General features: G+C 39.9%; 1 protein-coding gene across 1 annotated transcript in view; it reads left to right on the top strand.

Annotated features, from left to right (window-relative positions):
- ME3 (malic enzyme 3) overlaps positions 1-18,845 on the top strand; it is a 310,871-nt gene that overhangs the window by 176,189 nt on the left and 115,837 nt on the right. Inside the window, 1 exon segment of the mRNA XM_020993762.2 lies at positions 12,924-12,999. Coding sequence (XP_020849421.1) covers positions 12,924-12,999 — 76 coding nt within the window.

The following is an 18,845-nucleotide window of genomic DNA, read 5'->3' as shown; positions in this document are numbered from 1 at the left end:
ACAGTAAATCACATTTATATAGCCCTTTATGATACTTTTAGTGGCAACACTCCATAGAGTAATGTAATACGTAATGAAGAGGGTATTGGATTTGGATACAGGGGTGGGGAACCTGCAGCCTCGAGGCCACATGTGGCCCTCTAGGTCATTAAGTACAGCCCTTTGACTGAATCCAAGTGAGGCCACATGTGGCCCTCAGTCTTTACCTCCTTTGACCTTCAAATCTACCCTCTGAGGAAGGGATCACAAGTGTTCTTATCCTTATATGGTTAAAGCAGCTTAGATGGCAGAGGTTAAGTGACTTGCTTGTGGTCACACAGCCAGTGAGTGGCAGTCACATTTACTAAAACCCTCTGATTTCAAATGCTGACAAAAAGCATTTTGTAAACCTTGAGGTGCCACATGTCAGCGACTGTTATTTTGATAGCATTTTGCTCAAGGGGGAATGTGGCTCGGTTTGTAGGGAGTTGGTCTTAGAATCAGGAAGACGGAGGTTCAAATATCACCTCCAACATGTACTAGCAGCGTGACCCTGGGCAGGTAACTTAATGTGTCAGTACTGTCGGCAATCCTCTGAGTCTCAGAAAGTGTGGCTCTGCATTGGTAAAAAGACATTTACTTCCTCATTCAGGTAGTTCCCTATACCAATGAAAGCACAGGTTCTATCCCTAATCCTGTTGTTTAGGTGTTTTCTGTCCAACTTTTTGGGACCCCATATGGGGTTTTCTTGGCAAAGATACTGGAGTGGTTTGCCACTTCCTTCTCTAGCTCATTTTACAAATGAAGAAACTGAGGCAATGAGGGCTTAGTGACTTGCCCAGGGTCACACAACTAGTAAGTGTCTGAGGCCAGATGAGTCTTCCTGAGTTCAAGCCCAGCACTCTATCCACTGTACCACTTAGTCAATTGTCCAAGTCTCAGAAAGTATGGCTCTGCATTGATAAAAGATGTTTACTCTGTCATTCAGGGAGTTCCCTATACCAATAGGTCCTATCCCTACCCTTCTGCCAGAAAGGACGTATGGACCTGTGGCACTCTGTAAAGGCTCACCCCATGCGGCCAATGGAGTGAGGAGGAATAGAATAAGAAGATCCTGAAGAGGGACTTTGCCAACTTCACAGTTGTTCCTTGTTTGAAAGAACTGGCATCTTTCTTGGCTTTGGAAATACTTCCTGGCAGCACCAATATTTCTTTGGTGTTTTATGATATAATCTAGTACTTATTATTTATAAACATCGAATTTGATCAATCTGATTGGATACCCAAAATAGCAAAGATCAATCCAGTATAGTAGAAAGTACCTTGTGTTTCAAGCCAGAGGATCTAAGTTTCAGTCTCTGCTCTGTCACTTACTTACTTATATGACCTTAGGCAAGTGATTCGACTCTTCTGTGTCTCAGTTTCCACATCTGTAAAATGAGGGACTAGGGTGATCTCTAAAACCTCTTTCAGCTCTAAATCTCTACAATGTGATTTCACTGGTACAGGGAAGTTCTAGGGGAGGGAATTCCCTCTAACAATGCAAACTGGCACTTTCTCAGTACCTTAATCTCCTAGAGTTGCCTAGAGCAATGACTTGCCAAGGGTCACACAGCCAATATGTTGGAGGTGGCACTTGGCTTTGATGCTACATTGCATCCCCACGTTTCCTTCAGTCAGTCAGTAAACATTTTTGAGCACCAATTATGTGCTAAGCACTGGAGATTCAGAGAAAGGTGGAAAAAAAAAAGTCCTGCTCTTGAGGAGCTCTCTGGAGGAGACAGCGTGAAAATAATTATGTAAAATCAAGATGTATACAGGATAAATTAGAGATAGTCAATATAAGGAAGGCATTAGATTTAAGAGGGATTGGGAAAGGCTTACTCTAGAAGGTGGGACTTTAACTGGCCTTGAAAGAAGCCATCAAAGCCAGGAGGTGGAGATGAAGGAGAGCATGCCAGGCGTAGAGGACAGCCACTGAAAATGCCCAGTTGGGAGATGGGCATCTTGTTCCAGGAGCAGTAATAAGGTCTGCAGCCCTGGGACACCTATTATAAGAAAGGAAGTTGGATAAAGCATAAGGCTAGAAAGGTAGGGGAAGAGCCAGGTTATGGAGGGTTTTGAATAACAAGCAGAATTTTGTATTTGAAACTGAAAGTGATGGGGACCCGCTAAAATTTGTAAAATTAGGTAGGGGAGTGATGTGGGAAGACCTGCACTTTAAGAAGATCACCGTGACAGATAAACAGAGGATGAACTGGAGTGCAGGAAATGAAATTGTGTCATAGGAAGAGCAGCTGAAGAAACTCAGAATATTTCATGTGAGCCAGCCAAATAATGAGGCTGCTAAAAGTCTAATTTGATTTTAGGCTACATTTATAGAAATCTAGTGTCCAGACTACATGAAATAGCCCTTCTGCACTGTGCTAATCAGAGCACATTTGGAGAATTGTATATAATTCAGCCACATTTTAAGAGGGAGATTGACAAAGTAGAGGACCATAAGCTAAATGATAAAGGGTCAAGGAATGCTATTACACAAGGAATGACTAAAGGAGCTAGAAATGCATAGCCTAAAAAAGAGAAAATAAAAAGAAAACCTGATACTTATCTTCATACATGGGAAGTGTTGTTGTGTAAAAAAGTGTATAGATTTGTTCTTCATAGTTCCAAAGGTCAGAGATAAGATAAATAAGTAGAATTTATAAGAAGTCAGATTTCAGCTTGCTAGGAAAGAAATTCCCAAAAAAGTAGTCACCAGTGGAATGGATTGTGTTGTGAAGCCATAAGCTGGCCATCACTAGAAGTATTCCCTCACCTATCTGATGACTGCTTGTCAAGGATATCATAGAAGGAAATTTGGCCCTGAGAAAAAAAGGCTAAACTAGATGAGGTAGATGTGAAGCGAGGTGGTGCAGAGCATGTAGCACTGGATTTAGAGTCAGATCTGAGTTTAAATCCTGAATCTACTGTTTACTACCTGTGGGACCTTCGGCAAGTCACGTAATATCTCTGGGCCTCACTTTGCTCACCTGTAAAGTGAGAGTAATGAACCAGATGTCTTCTAAAGGCCTTCTCGAGATCTAAGATTCTATGGCATAATGCTCGATATGACAGAGGTTAAAAAAAGAAAGAAAATGAAAAGTAAGTCACCGTATTTTTCAGGTCATCTTGTCATTCACCCTTCCTTCTCCAAGAGGACCAATGACAACAGGAGGGTGGTGTCTTGACTTGCAAATGAGTTGGATGTAAGTGAGGCAGAGCTGTGCAAAGTCATCAGCCTCACCTCTCCTCCAGAGTCATCTGAGTCCAGTGGCAAGACATAAGTCAGGACAACTGGTGATGGCCCAGCTCAGGTCATCTTAGTTAGGACATAAAGGAAGAGCATTGAAGCACCGGCTAACTTAAACAGCTTGACAGGGAAACCAAAGTCCAGGACTCAGGCCTTTTTATACTTTTTATACTTCAGTCATAAGAAAATTACATTATCAAACTCTTACCATGCTCTCCCTAACTCCCAGGAAGGACATTTCACTATGTTTCACTGGCAGCAATTAAGAGTGCGATTTTTTAAGCTCCTAATGGGGAAGCATTGTATTTTTCATAGGAGGATGGCCTAACAGAACATAGATAGCCAAGTTTTAGGCCTAGAAGACCCTAAGTAAGTTTATCAGACTTAATTTCTCCTACTGGGTTGTTTACTCCCCAGGTGCCTCTGTGGTTTAAAAATAGCTACTCCACTGTCAGCCTGGGGCAGTAAGAGGATGGTGCTTTCTTTACAGCTAAAAATGAATGGAATGGAAGCTTTACCGTCAACAGAGAGGCTTTGTTCCATACAGGGTTGAAAGTATATGTCCCTCATAATGATTCAGGCCTGAGTGGTTCTCCAAATGTCACTGACCTTTTTTTAATTAACTCCCTCCTTATTTTTTTTCTTTTGGGGGTTACTAGGTGCCAAGTGGCCTAAATAAGTGTTGCCTGTTTGAGTGGGGTTTTTTTTCTTTCTTTAATTGAAGAGAACTCTCTAAACACAGCTTGACTAAAGGCCTGAGATAAGGCCTAAGAGTAAAAGTCTGTTTTGCTGACTGCCAGATCTCTGAGGCTAAGTGAGCCTTATCTTTGTTTTTCTTTCTTTCTTGGGTAACTAAATTAAAAAAAAACTCAAAGGGATTTTTCTCAAGCCTTGATGGAAGCTGGAGATATTCATGTAATTTACAGTGTCTTGTTAGTGAGGAGACTTTATCTACATTTACTTTCATGAAGTTCAGGCAAAGTTTTTGGATTTTTTTTAAGTTCAAGGGGGCAAATAGTCTTATCCTATCCAAGACTGTGAGAATCACTGCTCACTTAAAACTCCAGTAAGTAGGTAAAAGGACTTGTATCCTGGAAAAGGAGGAGGGGGTTGGTCATCTAATGAGACTGAGAGATAACAAATGCACATCCTGACCTCTGCCCTGGGAGAATCAGAGGAAAGTCTCCACCACACTGAGTAGCTCCTATGTGGAGGGTCTATGGAAGGAAGTGGACAAGATCACATGGGAGACTGCATGACAGTGACCTTTACCAGTGGAGAGTCTCTTGCAAGCATGGCACTGCCAGGTAATACTAGGTGCCAGATAGAGCACTAGGTATGAAGTCAAGAGGACTTGAATTCAAATCCTTCCTCAGACACATTAGCTCTTTGACTCTAGGCAAATCCCTTAACCTTTTCTAGCTTTAACTTCTTCATCTGTAAAACAGGGATAATAATAGCACTTTACTCACAGGATTGTTGTGAACATCAAATGAGAGCATGTTTGTAAAACACATAGAACAGTGGATAGAGCACCAGGCCTGAAGTCAGGAAGGCCTGAGTTCAAATCCAGCCTCAGACACTTACTAGCTATGAGACCCTGGGCAAGTCACTTAACCCTGTTTGCCTCAGTTTCCTCATCTGTAAAATATCTGGAGAAGGAAATGGCAAACCACTCTAGTATCTTTGCCAAGAAAATGACCACAAATAAGATTGTGAAGAGTCATGACAGAAAAACGACTGAAAAAATTGACTCCGCAAAGAAGATAGTATAAGTATCTTTAAATCCATTAATAGATTAGAAAGGGGACATGGTACAAGTATTATTATTACTCCTATTTTACAGATGAGAAAACTGATGTTCAGCAAAGTTAAATAATCGTATAAGAAGCCAGTGTCAGACTTTGGAGCTCACATCTGCTTCTTCTAATGATCTGGTGCCACCTCTGCATGAAGCTTTGGTAGAATCATTAACCACCATCATGCATTTCCCTACTAGGCAGAAATTCAACCCATCTGCTTTTGCCTATAGAATCTGGCAAAGACCTCAGAACTCCTACGTGGAAGTTCTGCAGAGCAGAGCATGTTAAAGTCAACTTTCACATCCATTCTTTCTTTCCAACAGAATCAGTTTACCAAGAAAATTCCTTTCAAAGGACCATGACCTTGAACCCATCCAGAAATGTGATGCTATTGTAAAGCCTTTTAGAGCACTTACCTACAGAGGACTATAGCTATGAATGAAACACATCCTTTCTTCTTTCTTTAACTGTAGTGCTATGCAATAATAATAGTATTAATAATAGCTAGCATTTATATAGCCTCTAAGGTTTTCAAAGTGCTTTATAAATATTACCTCATTTTACACTCACAACAACTCTGAGAGGTAAGCACTAATATTATCCTCATTTTATAGATGAAGAAACTGAGGTCCATAGAGGTTAAATGATTTGCCCAGGATCTACACGGCTATTATGTGTATGAGGCAGGATTTGAACTCAGGTCTTCCTCACTCCAGGTCCAGTGCTCTATTCTCTTTGCCACCTAGATGCCTACATAGCACAAGACATGATTTTCTTGTTTCTCTCATTTAAGGTACTGTTGTTTTTATTAGAATCGTTGCTTTTCCCCAGACTGGAAGAGTATAGCTGAAAATAAAGGCTGATAGCCTAGGAAGAACAGAGGCCTGCTATGCAGGCTTGCATGCACAAAATGCCACCATGACTCTCATTTATGTCACGCTCCACAGGTTATAGGTTACAGAGCCTTTCGTACCCGTATCTGATTTTGTCCTCACAAAACCCTGTGAAGTAGGTAGTGCAGATCTTATTATCCCTATTTTACAGAGGAGAGTTGAACTGAGAACCACCCCCCCCCCAATTGGAAGTGACTTGCCTATAGTCATACAGCTTGGGATGCTGAGTAACAATCTGCCAGGGCTTTCAGGGTAGTATAGAAGAGACCCATTCTAACTCTGAGAATCTTGGATTCTAACTGGAAGACCTGGCCCTAAACCATGTTTTCTGTCTCTGAGGTCAGTGCTCTTTGCAGAGTTCTGGGCTATAGTTTGCCACCATGGAGAGTTCCTCTAGACTCTTTGGGGAAGCCCTTCCCCTCTCCTAGGAGATGCCTGGGGTATATGCAAAATAAAAGACTTATTTCCAGATATAATAACACGTGGACCTCAAAGTAAAGAGGTGGAAATGCTGAGCTGCATGGGAAGCTGGAGAGAGGCCTATACATCTACATGGCCCTACCTGGAGCCACATGCATCAAGGACCTCAGGGCCAGAGGAGGACATCAAAACAGTGACAGAGACGGGCTCTAATGGACCAGGAGACAGCAACAGGCCAGATGAAGAGAGTGGAACTTGTAGGTCACTGCGTCTATGTGCCCTCTTTTTTTCTTTTTTTTCTTTCTTTTTTTTTGGCTAGGCAGTGGGGTTAAGGGACTTGCCCAGGGTCATACAGCTAGTAAGTGTTATGGGTCTGAGACCTGATTTGAACTCAGGTCTTCCTGAATCCAGGGCCAGTTCTCTATCCACTGTGCCACCTAGCTGCCCCGACTATATGCAGTCTCGTCCAGAAGAAGCAGCCGTGATGAAAGGAAGAGGAAAAAGAAATGAACCCTCAATTAGGCAGGGAGCCAGGGCTAAGATTGCCACAGTAGAAATCTGTGTGCTCCAAGAACCATAGGTTGGAGAAACAAACCTATGTGTGTCCTTTAATTATAATGTGAATCAGGTGGACTATGGTTTCTGCATGAAGAAACTCTAGATTTTTGTTCCAATGAAGAAGGTGGGTCCCAAAAGAAAACTGACATCTTAATAGTCTAAAGTCACAAAGAAAAATATTGAAAGTAAAGACTGTATAGTACCTTGTGGGAAAGTGGAGAAGGTTTTCTTGACTCTCAGTAGTCTCATGTATAAGTGCGTTCTGTAATTTTTTGTTGAATTAAATAAAACCTAGCCTGTGTTTGATATCCTTATCCTCCTCAGTGCTTATCGAAGAGCTAAAGGCCCTTTTGGAATCAGCAAAATGAGCTGGATACTGACAATTCCCATGATTTCCATAGACAAGGGGAACGAACTATAGGTATTTTGTAAGAAATCTTATGAAATTAAACCTAGGTCCATCATGTCAAGAATTTTGGCCCAAATAACCCATGGGTTACACAAAGAATAAATGAAATACATATATATATATATATATATATATGAACAGTTTTAAGCCTTGAAAAAATTCTTATTGGGAGTGATAACTAGAGGGACACAGGAGGTGAGGATGTGGAGAGGAAAATCTGTACCTTCTTTATTGTTTTACATTGATTTTCGTCTTGGACAACTCCCTTCCTCCTCGTGAGGCCTAGGATGCTGAAATCAGGGCTCAGGATGCAGCTTCTATTGTGCTCTTCTTGGCCCACCCATTTTCAGGTCAGCCGGTCTCTCTGCCATGCACAAGGGGCAGCTGGCTAAGGGCATCCTGTCCACAGATATGCTAATCACCTCATCAACCTTCTCGTTTGGCACGGTACTGATGCTCTGTAAAAGTGGATGGACACTGGCTGGGGAAAGATTTGTCCATCTGTGACCACAGTGGCTTGGATTTGGAACTGACTTCAAGTGGCAGGGAAGTTATAGGAAGACTCTGTTCTAAGGAAACCCAGCATATGAAAATCCAAACTTATAGGGCCTGGGGAAAAAATGGGAAATGGATGTTTATTTGCATTACCAAAAGACCAGCACTACAGGGCTCATTTATGTGCTGAACGTGCTGAGCTCAGAAAGTCACATGTAATTTGACTTGTATACACCCTTGAATATAAAAACAAGGACAGATAATCTCAGAACTGGAAGGAACATGGAGGTCACCCAATTTACCCCCTACTCAAAGCATGAATTCTCTCTATAGAATTCCTAACAAATTATTAGCTAGACCTAAAAAAAGAAAAAAAAGAAAGAAAACTTCAGTTATGGCAAACTCATTATTATTTGAGGCAGCACGTTCCGTTGGAGTAGGGGGGAAAGTTTAGGGGAGAGACAGTTCTAATTGTTAGAAAGTTTTTTTTTTAAATATCAGGTCAAAATCTACCCCTTTGTAGCTCACCCACTGATTCTAGTCTGTCCTCTGAGGCCAAGGAGAATAGGTACTATCTCGCATATCTGGCAGCCTTTCAAATGTTTGAATATTATTGTGTTTCCCCTTCTCCACCCCTAAATATTCCACCCTCCAGGTTACATGCACAATTTTTTTTTCCAAAATAATATATGTGAGGCAGTGGAATGATGTCAAGTTCCCTCCTCATACTGGACACTATCCTATGGACCCACTCCAGCCCTTCTATAATGTAACACCCGAATTGGACATGCTATTACAGATGTGGTCTAACTAGGGCAGAGCACAAGGGAACCATCCCCCCCACTTTATATACTTCTGTTCATGCAGTGTAACGTTGTATTTCCCCACTAAAGTCCTACTTGTAGCATGGAGATGACTCTGGGTTGTCAAAGTCTAAGGGAACAGCCCAACCTCTGGAAGGTATTACCAAGTTGGAAAACAAGATGTCTGTAATAGAAGGAGTAATTAAGGGGCCCCTCACCATAAAGCTGGCCACCAGGAGACACATTTTTTGACGACAGGAACTTCTGAGGTTTGTCTGTTAAGGGGTGGAAATGGTTGCAATGGAAGTAAATGATTAAAATCACAGCTCTTCAGAAGTATTTAAGAAGCTCAAATGAATTTTTTTGCAGCTTAGATCACACCACTGACTCATACTGAACTGGTGGTCTACTTAAAATCTGTAAGCTATTTTCACATAAACTTCAGTCTAGCTGCAAGTCTGCCATCTTGTACTCATGCAGTTGATTTTTTTTAAATCACGTAATACTTTATATATATTTTATGAAATGTGCTTTTGCTAACTTTTATCCATTACTGTAGCTTTCTAAAATATTTTTGAATCTCAGTTCTGTCATCCAATGTACTCCTGCAAGTTTTGTCTACAGATTTGATTAATCAGCATACTATTTATGCTTTCATCCAAGTCACTGATGAAAAAAAAATTCAATAGAACTAGGACACACTTAGAACCATTTGGAATATGACCACATGCCCAACTCCAACTTGACATCCATCCATTAATCACTACTCTCTGTATTTAATCAGTCAATTTTTGATCCCACCTGCCTTTATCTTTATATAATCTTTTTTTCTCCATTTCTTCCCCAAGTGTCACGTTATTATTATGTCAAATCAGATTATGCTCATCAGCATGAGCATAACAGAAAGAATTCTAAACTCAAGTCAGAAGATTCCTGAGTTCAGGCCCCATCTCTTATACCTGAGGGTAGGGACTGGTTTTTTCTTTTGTCTTTGTATCTGAAGCGCAGTATATTTGTTGTTGTTTAGTCATTTTTCAGTTGTGTCCAATTCTTTGTGACCCCATTTAGGATTTTCTTGGCAGAGACACTGAGTGGTTTGCTGAGGCAAATAGAGTTAGGTGGCTTGCCTAGGGTAACACGGCTAGAAAGTGTCTGAGGCCATATTTGAACTCAAGAAGATGAGTCTTCCTGACTCCAGACATAGCACTATGCACTTTACCACCTAGCTGCCCTCAGCATAGTATATAGTAAATGCATGGTATAGAGTACATAGTAAATGCTTAATAAATGCTTGTTTCATAGAATTGATCTCAACCTCTCTAAACCTCAGTTTTCTCATTATAAAATGGAAATAACATTCATACTTCTATCACAAAGGGTTATTGTGAAAAAACACTATAGGATTTAAAGGACTAGGTTAATGTTTGTTTTATTCTATTTGATCATTTTATATCATGTTAAAAAATATCTGGATGGATATTTGCAAGCTTAGTTTTAAGGGAAAGGTGACTAAGATATAGAAGAGATTCAAAATCAAATCATATGAGGAACATTTGAAGGAAATGAAAATGTTCCATCTACAAAAGAGAAGACCTGATGGGGAAAGAGAGGAACATATTGAAATGCCTTCAGATATTTGAAGAACAATCATGTAGGGAAATGACTTGTATTGGCTGCAAAGGGTAGAACTAAGAGTGAAAGGTTTGAGAAAACAGATTTTGTTTTGATACAAGGAAGAACCCCTTAACAATTGCAACTATTTGAAAATAGAAAGTACTGGTTGGTAAGGAAGTGAGGGGAATGGACTGAATGACCTCTAAGGTCTCCTCAACTCCAAGATTCTTTGGATTTCATAGGTTGGCTACTGTTTTTGTTCTATTTTGACTCTCCATGTTCAAAAATGAGTTTTCTTAAGGAAGTAGGAAAAAAGTATGAGAAACAATTGGTGGACAAATTATGTAATTTAAAAAATTTTCCAATTGGTGTTTTTATACATCATGATTCCAATGAGTTATTCTATTCTAAATGAGCATCTTTTAATGCTAGGAGTGGTGAATAGCTAGGCAAAACAATACATGCTCTTGAATTGCACTGTTGATCTCATTGCTCAGAGGAATTCTTTGCCTTGGAGAGTTCTCTGGTTGCATGGCTTCATCTTCAAGATGTTCTGTGCCTGGAAAACAAAAGTGAGACCTAATATCTCTACATTGTCTTTTTTTTCCAATCAGAAGCAATTAACTGATAACTCCTGAGCCAGGCTCTGTGGTGTGCATTCAGTTCACCTTCAGGGTCCCCTTGTTCTCTCCTGACTTCTCTAGTCTCAAGGCCATATGGTTGACTCCCTGAATCTAAAAGGTGAGAGGAAACCGACAAAATAATTGCTTCATTAGATATCATTATAGAAGAGGCTTTGGGCCTTCTTCAGGGAGAGAGGATTGAAACAGACACAACTGGAAATAACAACAGATCTTTAGAACTTCAAGACTAGCTCTCTGGAGCTTTGTTTTGGAGGGGCTTTATTTAGCCTCACCACTAGCCCACCAAGGTAGTTTTGTGTCTGTTACCATGGGAGCAAATCTTATAGAGATTCAACCTGTCAAGTCCCTCTGCAGGAATTGCAGGCCTAGCCTCTTTAGTGGCCCTAGCTACTAAAGACTCAAAATAGAGAATTCTTACCACCAAAATTTGCACTGGCAAATGGTTTAACATCAGAAATCAATATGGTTCCATCAGTGGAAATGACATTTAAGCTGCATTACCATGAGCTTTGTCAGTGCGCCTAAGGAACCACTGGGCTTTCCCATTTGACTTGCCACTGAAATCCCCTGGGTATGTTGTCTCCCCCAGTAGAATATACGCTCACTGAGAGCAGGGGCTGTCACACATTTCTATTTGTATCCCCAGAGCTTAGCATGTAATAAGTGCTTGAAAATGTTTTAATTAAATTAATTTAATTAGCTGATTCTTATATTAGATATTATAATTATATATATATATTATACAAATAATATATCATAATTATTAATAATTAAATTTAATTAATTAAAGTGATTAAGTTTAATTCACATGATTCAGAAACATTGCTTAAGCACAGAACTGTGCTAGAAGCCAAGAATACAAAAATAAAGAACAACACAGTTCTTGCCTTCAGGGAACTCATAGTCTATTTAGAGGAGGGAAAGGGAAGCAGCATAAGATACGACGCACACAAATAAATGTTATGCAAAACATAGCAAAGAAGATATCCAGACAACGTACTGGAGAGGGAACCGTGAAATCCGATTGGTACTATACAACATTTAATCACCTGCGTCTGTCCCTTTGCCCTGCCTTCCCCTTGTGCCTGGAAGTTACTCCCTCCTCATATCGGAGGCAGATTTGAACCTTAGACTTTCTAACACAAAATCCAGCACTCTAATCCACAACACACAGAGCCAGACTAGTGGCAGCAGAATGTTAGCAAATAGAAGGGCCCACGGCCCCTTCCCTGTAGTTACCATAGCTACAGTGGAACTACGGCCTGACTTGCCTGCTACATAGTACCAATTCTACTTCATGGTTTCCTTTCAGTTTTTTTTTCTACTTTCCTTATTTCCCCATTACTCAGCCCTAGACCCATAAACCCTCACCACTGACAGAAAGGTAGCTGCTGCCCAGTTATAGTTTCCCATACATTCTTTTCCATAGGCTTCTCTTCTATAAATAGGAGTGTCCTCTTCTAACATATGGGTCTGAGCATATTTCCCAAAAATGTAACTCCATTCAGTAAAGCCCAGACCTCAAACCAATTAGTCTGTAAGAAGCAGTTAGTCAGTCTCCATTGTTGTTGTGGAAGAAATGTGGGATTTGGATTCTGCCACTTCTTAACCTCTCTGAGCCTCAGTTTCCTCATCAGATGGCCTCCCATCTGCCCTAGTTCTATGATCCTGTCTACATAGCTCCCTGCTCCAGGCTTTCCAGAGGATCCTTAGAGACCCTTCTGTGGACGCTTGTTGATCCCAGGTGGGAGTTTCCACCAGAAGTGCCCCATAGCAACAGGATGCTGCCTTTTTTTTTTTGTAATTTTTTCCCCTTGAAAGTTAAAAAAACTAATCTGAGTTCTAAATGTGAAGGGATGGTTCATAGACCTAAAGCAAATTTATCTAAGCCTGGGTTCTGCCATGTATATACTTCACATTAATCTTAATTCAAGCTTAAGCTGCTGGTCCTCACTGCATTTCATGGTTTGACCACGTGGTTTCTGTTTCTCTGTGTGTATGTGTCTTTTCTTAGTGGGCTCTTTATCACCATTCATGACAAAGGCCACATTGCCACGATGCTGAACTCCTGGCCGGAAGACAATATTAAGGTACAGTCCTCTTTTCCTTGCTGTTGTTTGGATGGTGGGTGAATCATTAAGCCTCAGCTGTAGAGCCGACAGACCTCTCTAGATTTTAAACTGGCTGTTGCCTGAGCTCAAGGCAGGACAACATCAGAAACCCAGGAAATAGGACTGCTTCAGAACAACAGAATATTTGGGATTATCTGACCAGCCCAAGCAAAAGTTTCCTTTTCTTCCTTTGAGAGCACATGAGATCTTTTCTTTATTGTTTCTTTTCTAAAAAATGGGGAAAGCAAAGTTTTAACCTCTCTCCAGAGGTCCCTAGTTCTGGGAAGTCCAAGTAGTAAAAGGAGCATTTCATAGTTAAACACGGACACACACACACATAATCACAACCCAGTGAGAAAAGTCATGCTAGTATTCTTGTCATCCCTATTTTACAGATGAAAAAACTGAGGTTTGGGGAGATAAGGTGAATTTCCCCACAGTCACACAGTTAATATGAGTGCCAGAATCAGTATTCCAACCCAGATCCTCTTGACAACAAGCCCACTATATTACAGGGTATCAGGTGCATGTATTTGAAAGGAGAAGGCTAGAGAGGAAGACCATTTTATTATTATTTATTATGTTTTTCTCATAGAATTTCAGAATCTCAGAGCTGGAAGGAACTGAGTTTTAATCATACTTGATCATAACTAAACCTCACAGTACCCCAGACAAATGATAATAATCTTCAACAGCTTTACTATTGGGATGTTTTCTATATATTTCACCCAAAAGTTTGCCTAGGTAGCAAGGTTGCCCAGGAGATAAAATGCTGGAGTCTGGAGTCAGGAAGACCTAAATTCAAATCCATCCTCAGACACTTAGTAGCTGTGTGACCATGGGCAAGTTACTTAACTTCTGTTTGCCTCAGTTTCCTCCACTGTAAAATGGGGATAATAATATCACCTACTTCACAAGGTTGTCGTGAGGATCAAATGAGATGATGTTTGTTAGAAGTGCTTACTTAGCACAGGGCTTGGCACGGAGTAGGCACTATGCAAATGCTTATTCCCTTCTCCTTTCCCCCTCTCTGCTACTTCTGTCCACTGCTGCTTGTTCTGTCCTATGGCCAAACAACAAAAGGCTAATCCCATTTCCACACGCCCCTTCAGATGCTTGAATACAATTACCGTGGTCCCCTGATCCTCACTGGGCTTCCTGAAGTGAATCATTTTATGGCCATGGCACCATTCTGGTTTTTCTTCTCTAAATGTGCTAAAAGTTGGCAAACTGTCAACACTGGGGAAAGCCAATAGAATATAAGAAACCCACATGGACATATCTGTAGTTACACTGGGTGGGCACTGGGCTTAGGAGTCAGAGATCTTAGATTCTGATCCCAACTCATACTTAATAGCTATGTGACTTGGGCAGGTTGTTCAGCATCGTTGAGATTCCTGGTCTATAAAAATGAGGATGCTAATACTTATGTGGTCTACCTAATTAATAATAATTAATAATATAGAATAATATTATATATTATAATAATATTATTATATAATATATAAAAATATGATAAGAATAATTAGTAAGAATAAGAAGGGACCTTAGGGAAGATCTAATCAAACTCCTTCAATTAACAGGTGACAAAGGTAGAATCCCATCAGCCATCTTTCCTTCCTCCTTTCATCTCACTAGTACCCTGGCTTTTCAACTTCCTTTTAATGTGATGTCTTCCCCCATTAGAATGTGAGGGCAGGGAGCCAATATGGTGAATTAGAGGCTACCCAGCAGAACTCTCTCAACATTCCCCTCCAGGCAACTTCAAAATAACACCTCCAATCAAATTTTGAAGCAGCAGGGCTAACAAAAGGTCAAGGTGAAAAATTATTCAAGCCTAAGAAAATTTAAGAAGTCAGCAGGAAAAGTTTATGACATCAGGTAGAGAGCTGTCTGGAGCCCATACGTACAGCAGCAGCAGCAGCAGCAGCTTCAGGAGCTCTCAGCTCAAAGAGAGTAATGGTGTCAGACAACTGGTCAGAGAGAAATTAAAGAGGACCCTTTGCTTACTGGGTACATCTGGCACTGATTGGCAACTGTTTCCAAACACAATTCTGGGTCACTGTTCCAGAGAAGAGGGTAGTGCTAGGGGTCTGTCACAAGGGAGAAGGGGCCCTAGTCCCAATTCTAAGGCAGAGAGAAGTACTAGAGTTTGTGGCTGAAGGGGAGCAGGGGCCCTTCCTGGGTAAAGGCTACAGTACAGACTAGGAGAGCTGTGACTACACCTCTCTCAGGATCACACCACCTTGGAACCACCACCGACCCCCAGAACTAGCTCTGAAAATAGCAGTGCAAAAAAGCCTGAAGTTTGCAGCACCTCCCCACCCCCAGAGAAGAAAAGCCCAACTTTAATATAAAGTTCAAAGTCAAGAAATAGGTTAGAAAAATTATTAAACAACAACAACAAGAGCATTTTACCATAAAAAGCTACTATGGTGGTACGGAAGACCAAGACATAAACTCTGAAGAAGACAACAATGTGAAAACAGCTCCAAAGCCTCAAAGAAAAATGCTAATTGGACCCAAGCCCACCAAGAATTCCTGGAAGAGTTAAAGAAAGTGCTAAGAGTGGTGGGGGAAATTGGGAAAAGAGATGAGAGTGATGAAAGGAAATTATGAATAGAGAATTAACAGCTTGGTTTAAAAAAAGGCACAAAAATACTGAAGAAACTATCACTTTAAAAAACAGAATTGGCCTGAAGCTTGGGACAGTACATTCTCCACATTGGAAGCAGACTCTTACCTTAACAAAGAGTTTAAAACTCAAGTAATTGGCCGGGATCATGAGCAAGCAGCGCAAAAAGACTCAGACTATATTATCTTACTTTGGTGACAAAGAAGATCAAAATATGCAACCAGAAGAAGACAACAAAGTCAAAGCTCCTACATCCAAAGCCTCCAAGAAAAATGTGAATCAGTTCCAGGCCTTGGAAGAGCTCAAAAGGGATTTTGAGAAACAAGTAAGGGAAGTAGAGGAAAAACTGGGAAGAGAAATGAGAGTGATGCAAGAAAATCATGAAAAAACAAGTCAACAGCTTGCTAAAGGAGACCCAAAAAAATACTGAAGAAAATAACACCTTAAAAAATAGCCTAACCCAAATGGCAAAAGAGGTCCAAAAAGCCAATGAGGAGAAAAATGCCCTAAAAAGAAAAATTGGCCAAATGGAAAAGGAAGTCCAAAAGCTTACTGAAGAAAATACTTCCTTAAAAATTAGAATAGAGCAATTGGAAGATAGTGACTTTATGAGAAATCAAGACACTGTAAAACAAATCCAAAAGAATGAAAAATTAGAAAACAATGTGAAATATCTCATTGGAAAAACAACTGACCTAGAAAATAGATCCAGGAGAGAAATTTAAAAATTATTGGACTATCTGAAAGCCATGATCAAAAAAAGAGCCTAGACATCATCTTTCAAGAAATTATCAAGGAAAACTGCCCTGATATATTAGAACCAGAGGGCAAAATAGAAATTGAAAGAATCCACAGATCTCCTCCTGAAAGAGATCCCCAAAGGAAAACTCCTAGGAATATTATAGCCAAATTCCAGAGTTCCCAGGTCAAGGAGAAAATATTACAAGCTGCCAGAAAGAAACAATTCAAGTACTGTGGAAACACAATCAGGATAACACAAGATTTAGCAGCTTCTACATTAAAGGACTGCAGGGCATGGAATATAATATTCCGGAGGGCAAAGGACATAGGATTACAACCAAGAATCACCTACCCAGCAAAATGAGTATAATCCTTCAGGGGAAAAATGGTCATTCAGTGAAATAGAGGACTTTCAAGCATTCCTGATGAAAAGACCAGAGCTGAATAGAAAATTTGACTTTCAAATAGGACTCAAGTGGAACATGAAGAGGTAAACAGGAAAGAGGAATCATAAAAGACTTATTAAGATTGAACTGTTTACATTCCTGCATGGAAAGATGATATTTATAACTCATGAGACCTTTGTCAGTATTAGGGTAGTTGGAGGAAAAAAATTATGTGTATGTATATATAGATAGATAGAGGGCACAGGGTGAGTTGAAGATTAAGGGGTCTTATCTGAGGAATAAAATTAAGGGATGAGGGAGGATTATACTCAGAGAAGAAGAAAGGGAGAGGTAGAATGGGGTAAATTATCTCACAAAAAAAAAGAAAAAAAAGGCTCTTACAGTGGAGGGGAAACAGGGGAAGGTAGAGGGAATGAGTGAATCTTATTCTCATAGGATTTGGCTTAAGGAGGGAATAACATACACATTCAATTGGGTATGGAAATCTGTCTTACCCTACAGGAAAATAGGGGGAGAAGGGGACAAGAGAGCAGGGGGATGATAGAGAGGAGGCAGATTGGGAAAGGGTAATCAGAAGTAAATACTTCTGAGGAGGGACAGGGTCAAAAGAAAGAATAGAATAAATGGGAGGGCAGGATAGGATTAAGGGAAATAGAGTTAGTTTTTCACAACATGCTACTATGGAAGTGTTTTGCATAACTGCACATGTACAACCTATATTGAGTTGCTTGCCTTTTCAATGAGGGTGGGTGGGGTGGGAGGAAGAGAGGAAATCTGAAACCTAAAGTTTTAAAAACATGTGTTTAAAAAAATGTTTTCACATGCTACTGGGAAATAAGAAATACAGGAAATGGGGTACAGAAGTCTATCTTGCCCTACAGGGAAATAGAAGGGGAAGGGGATAAGAGAAGGGGGGGGAAGAGATAGAAGAGAAGACAGAGTAGGGGAAGGGATATTCAGAATGCATGCCATCTTGGGGTGGGGGGAGGGGTGAGATGGGGTGAAAATTTGGAACTCAAAAACTTATGGAAGTATACAAAAAACATAATAAATAAATTTTTAAAAAGGTTAAAAAATAAAAAAGAAACAGAATTGGCCAAATGGAGAAAGAGGTACAAAATCTCACTGAAGAAAATAATTCTTTAAAAATTAGAATTGAAAAATAAAAAAAAATTTTTAAAAAGTGGAATTGGGCAAGTGAATGTGAATGACTCCATGAGACATCAAGAAACAATAAAACAAAGTCAAAAGAAGAAAATGCAAAATACCTCATAAGAAAAACAATTGATCTATAAAATATATTTAAGGAGAGAGAATTTAAGAATTATTGCACTACCTGAAAGCCATGATGAAAGGAAGAACCTAGATATGTTTCAAGAAATCAAGGAAAACTGCCCCAGGATCTTAGATCCAGAGGGTCAAATAGAAATTTAAAGACTATATCAATTACCTTTATGAGAGATCTCAAAATGAAAATTCCCAGAAATATTATAGACAAATTCCAGAGTTTCCAAGGTCAAAAAGAAAATACTTCAAGCAATCAGCAAGAAACAATTCAAATATTGTGTTGCCTGTCAAGACCACATAAGATTTATCGGTTTCTATGTTAAAGGAGCAAAGGATTTGGAATATCATATTCCAGAAGGCCAAGGATGTAGGATTACAACCAAGAATAACCTACTCAGAAAAACTGAGTATAATCCTTCAGTGTAAAAAAAAAGTGGATTTTCAATGAAATAAAGGAATTTCAAGTATTCCTGAAGGAAAGACTAGAGCCGAATAGAAAATCTGATATTCAAACACAAGACTCATGAGAAACATAAAAAGGTAAATATGAAAGAGTAATCATAAGGGTCTCAATAAAGGTAAACTGTTTACATTCCTATATGGGAAGATGATACATGTAACTCCTAAGAACTTTATCATCATTAAAGCAGACAATACACAGAGAAAGGCCATGGATATAAGTCGATTATATTGGAATGATCTCCAAGAAGAATGAAGGCATAAGAAAGAGGAATGCACTGGGAAGGGGGGGAAAG

The sequence above is a fragment of the Phascolarctos cinereus genome, unplaced genomic scaffold, assembly GCF_003287225.1.
Source record: "Phascolarctos cinereus isolate Bilbo 61053 unplaced genomic scaffold, phaCin_HiC Scaffold_726;HRSCAF=1367, whole genome shotgun sequence".
Lineage (NCBI taxonomy): Eukaryota > Metazoa > Chordata > Mammalia > Diprotodontia > Phascolarctidae > Phascolarctos > Phascolarctos cinereus.
This window is presented reverse-complemented; position numbering and strand designations above follow the sequence as displayed.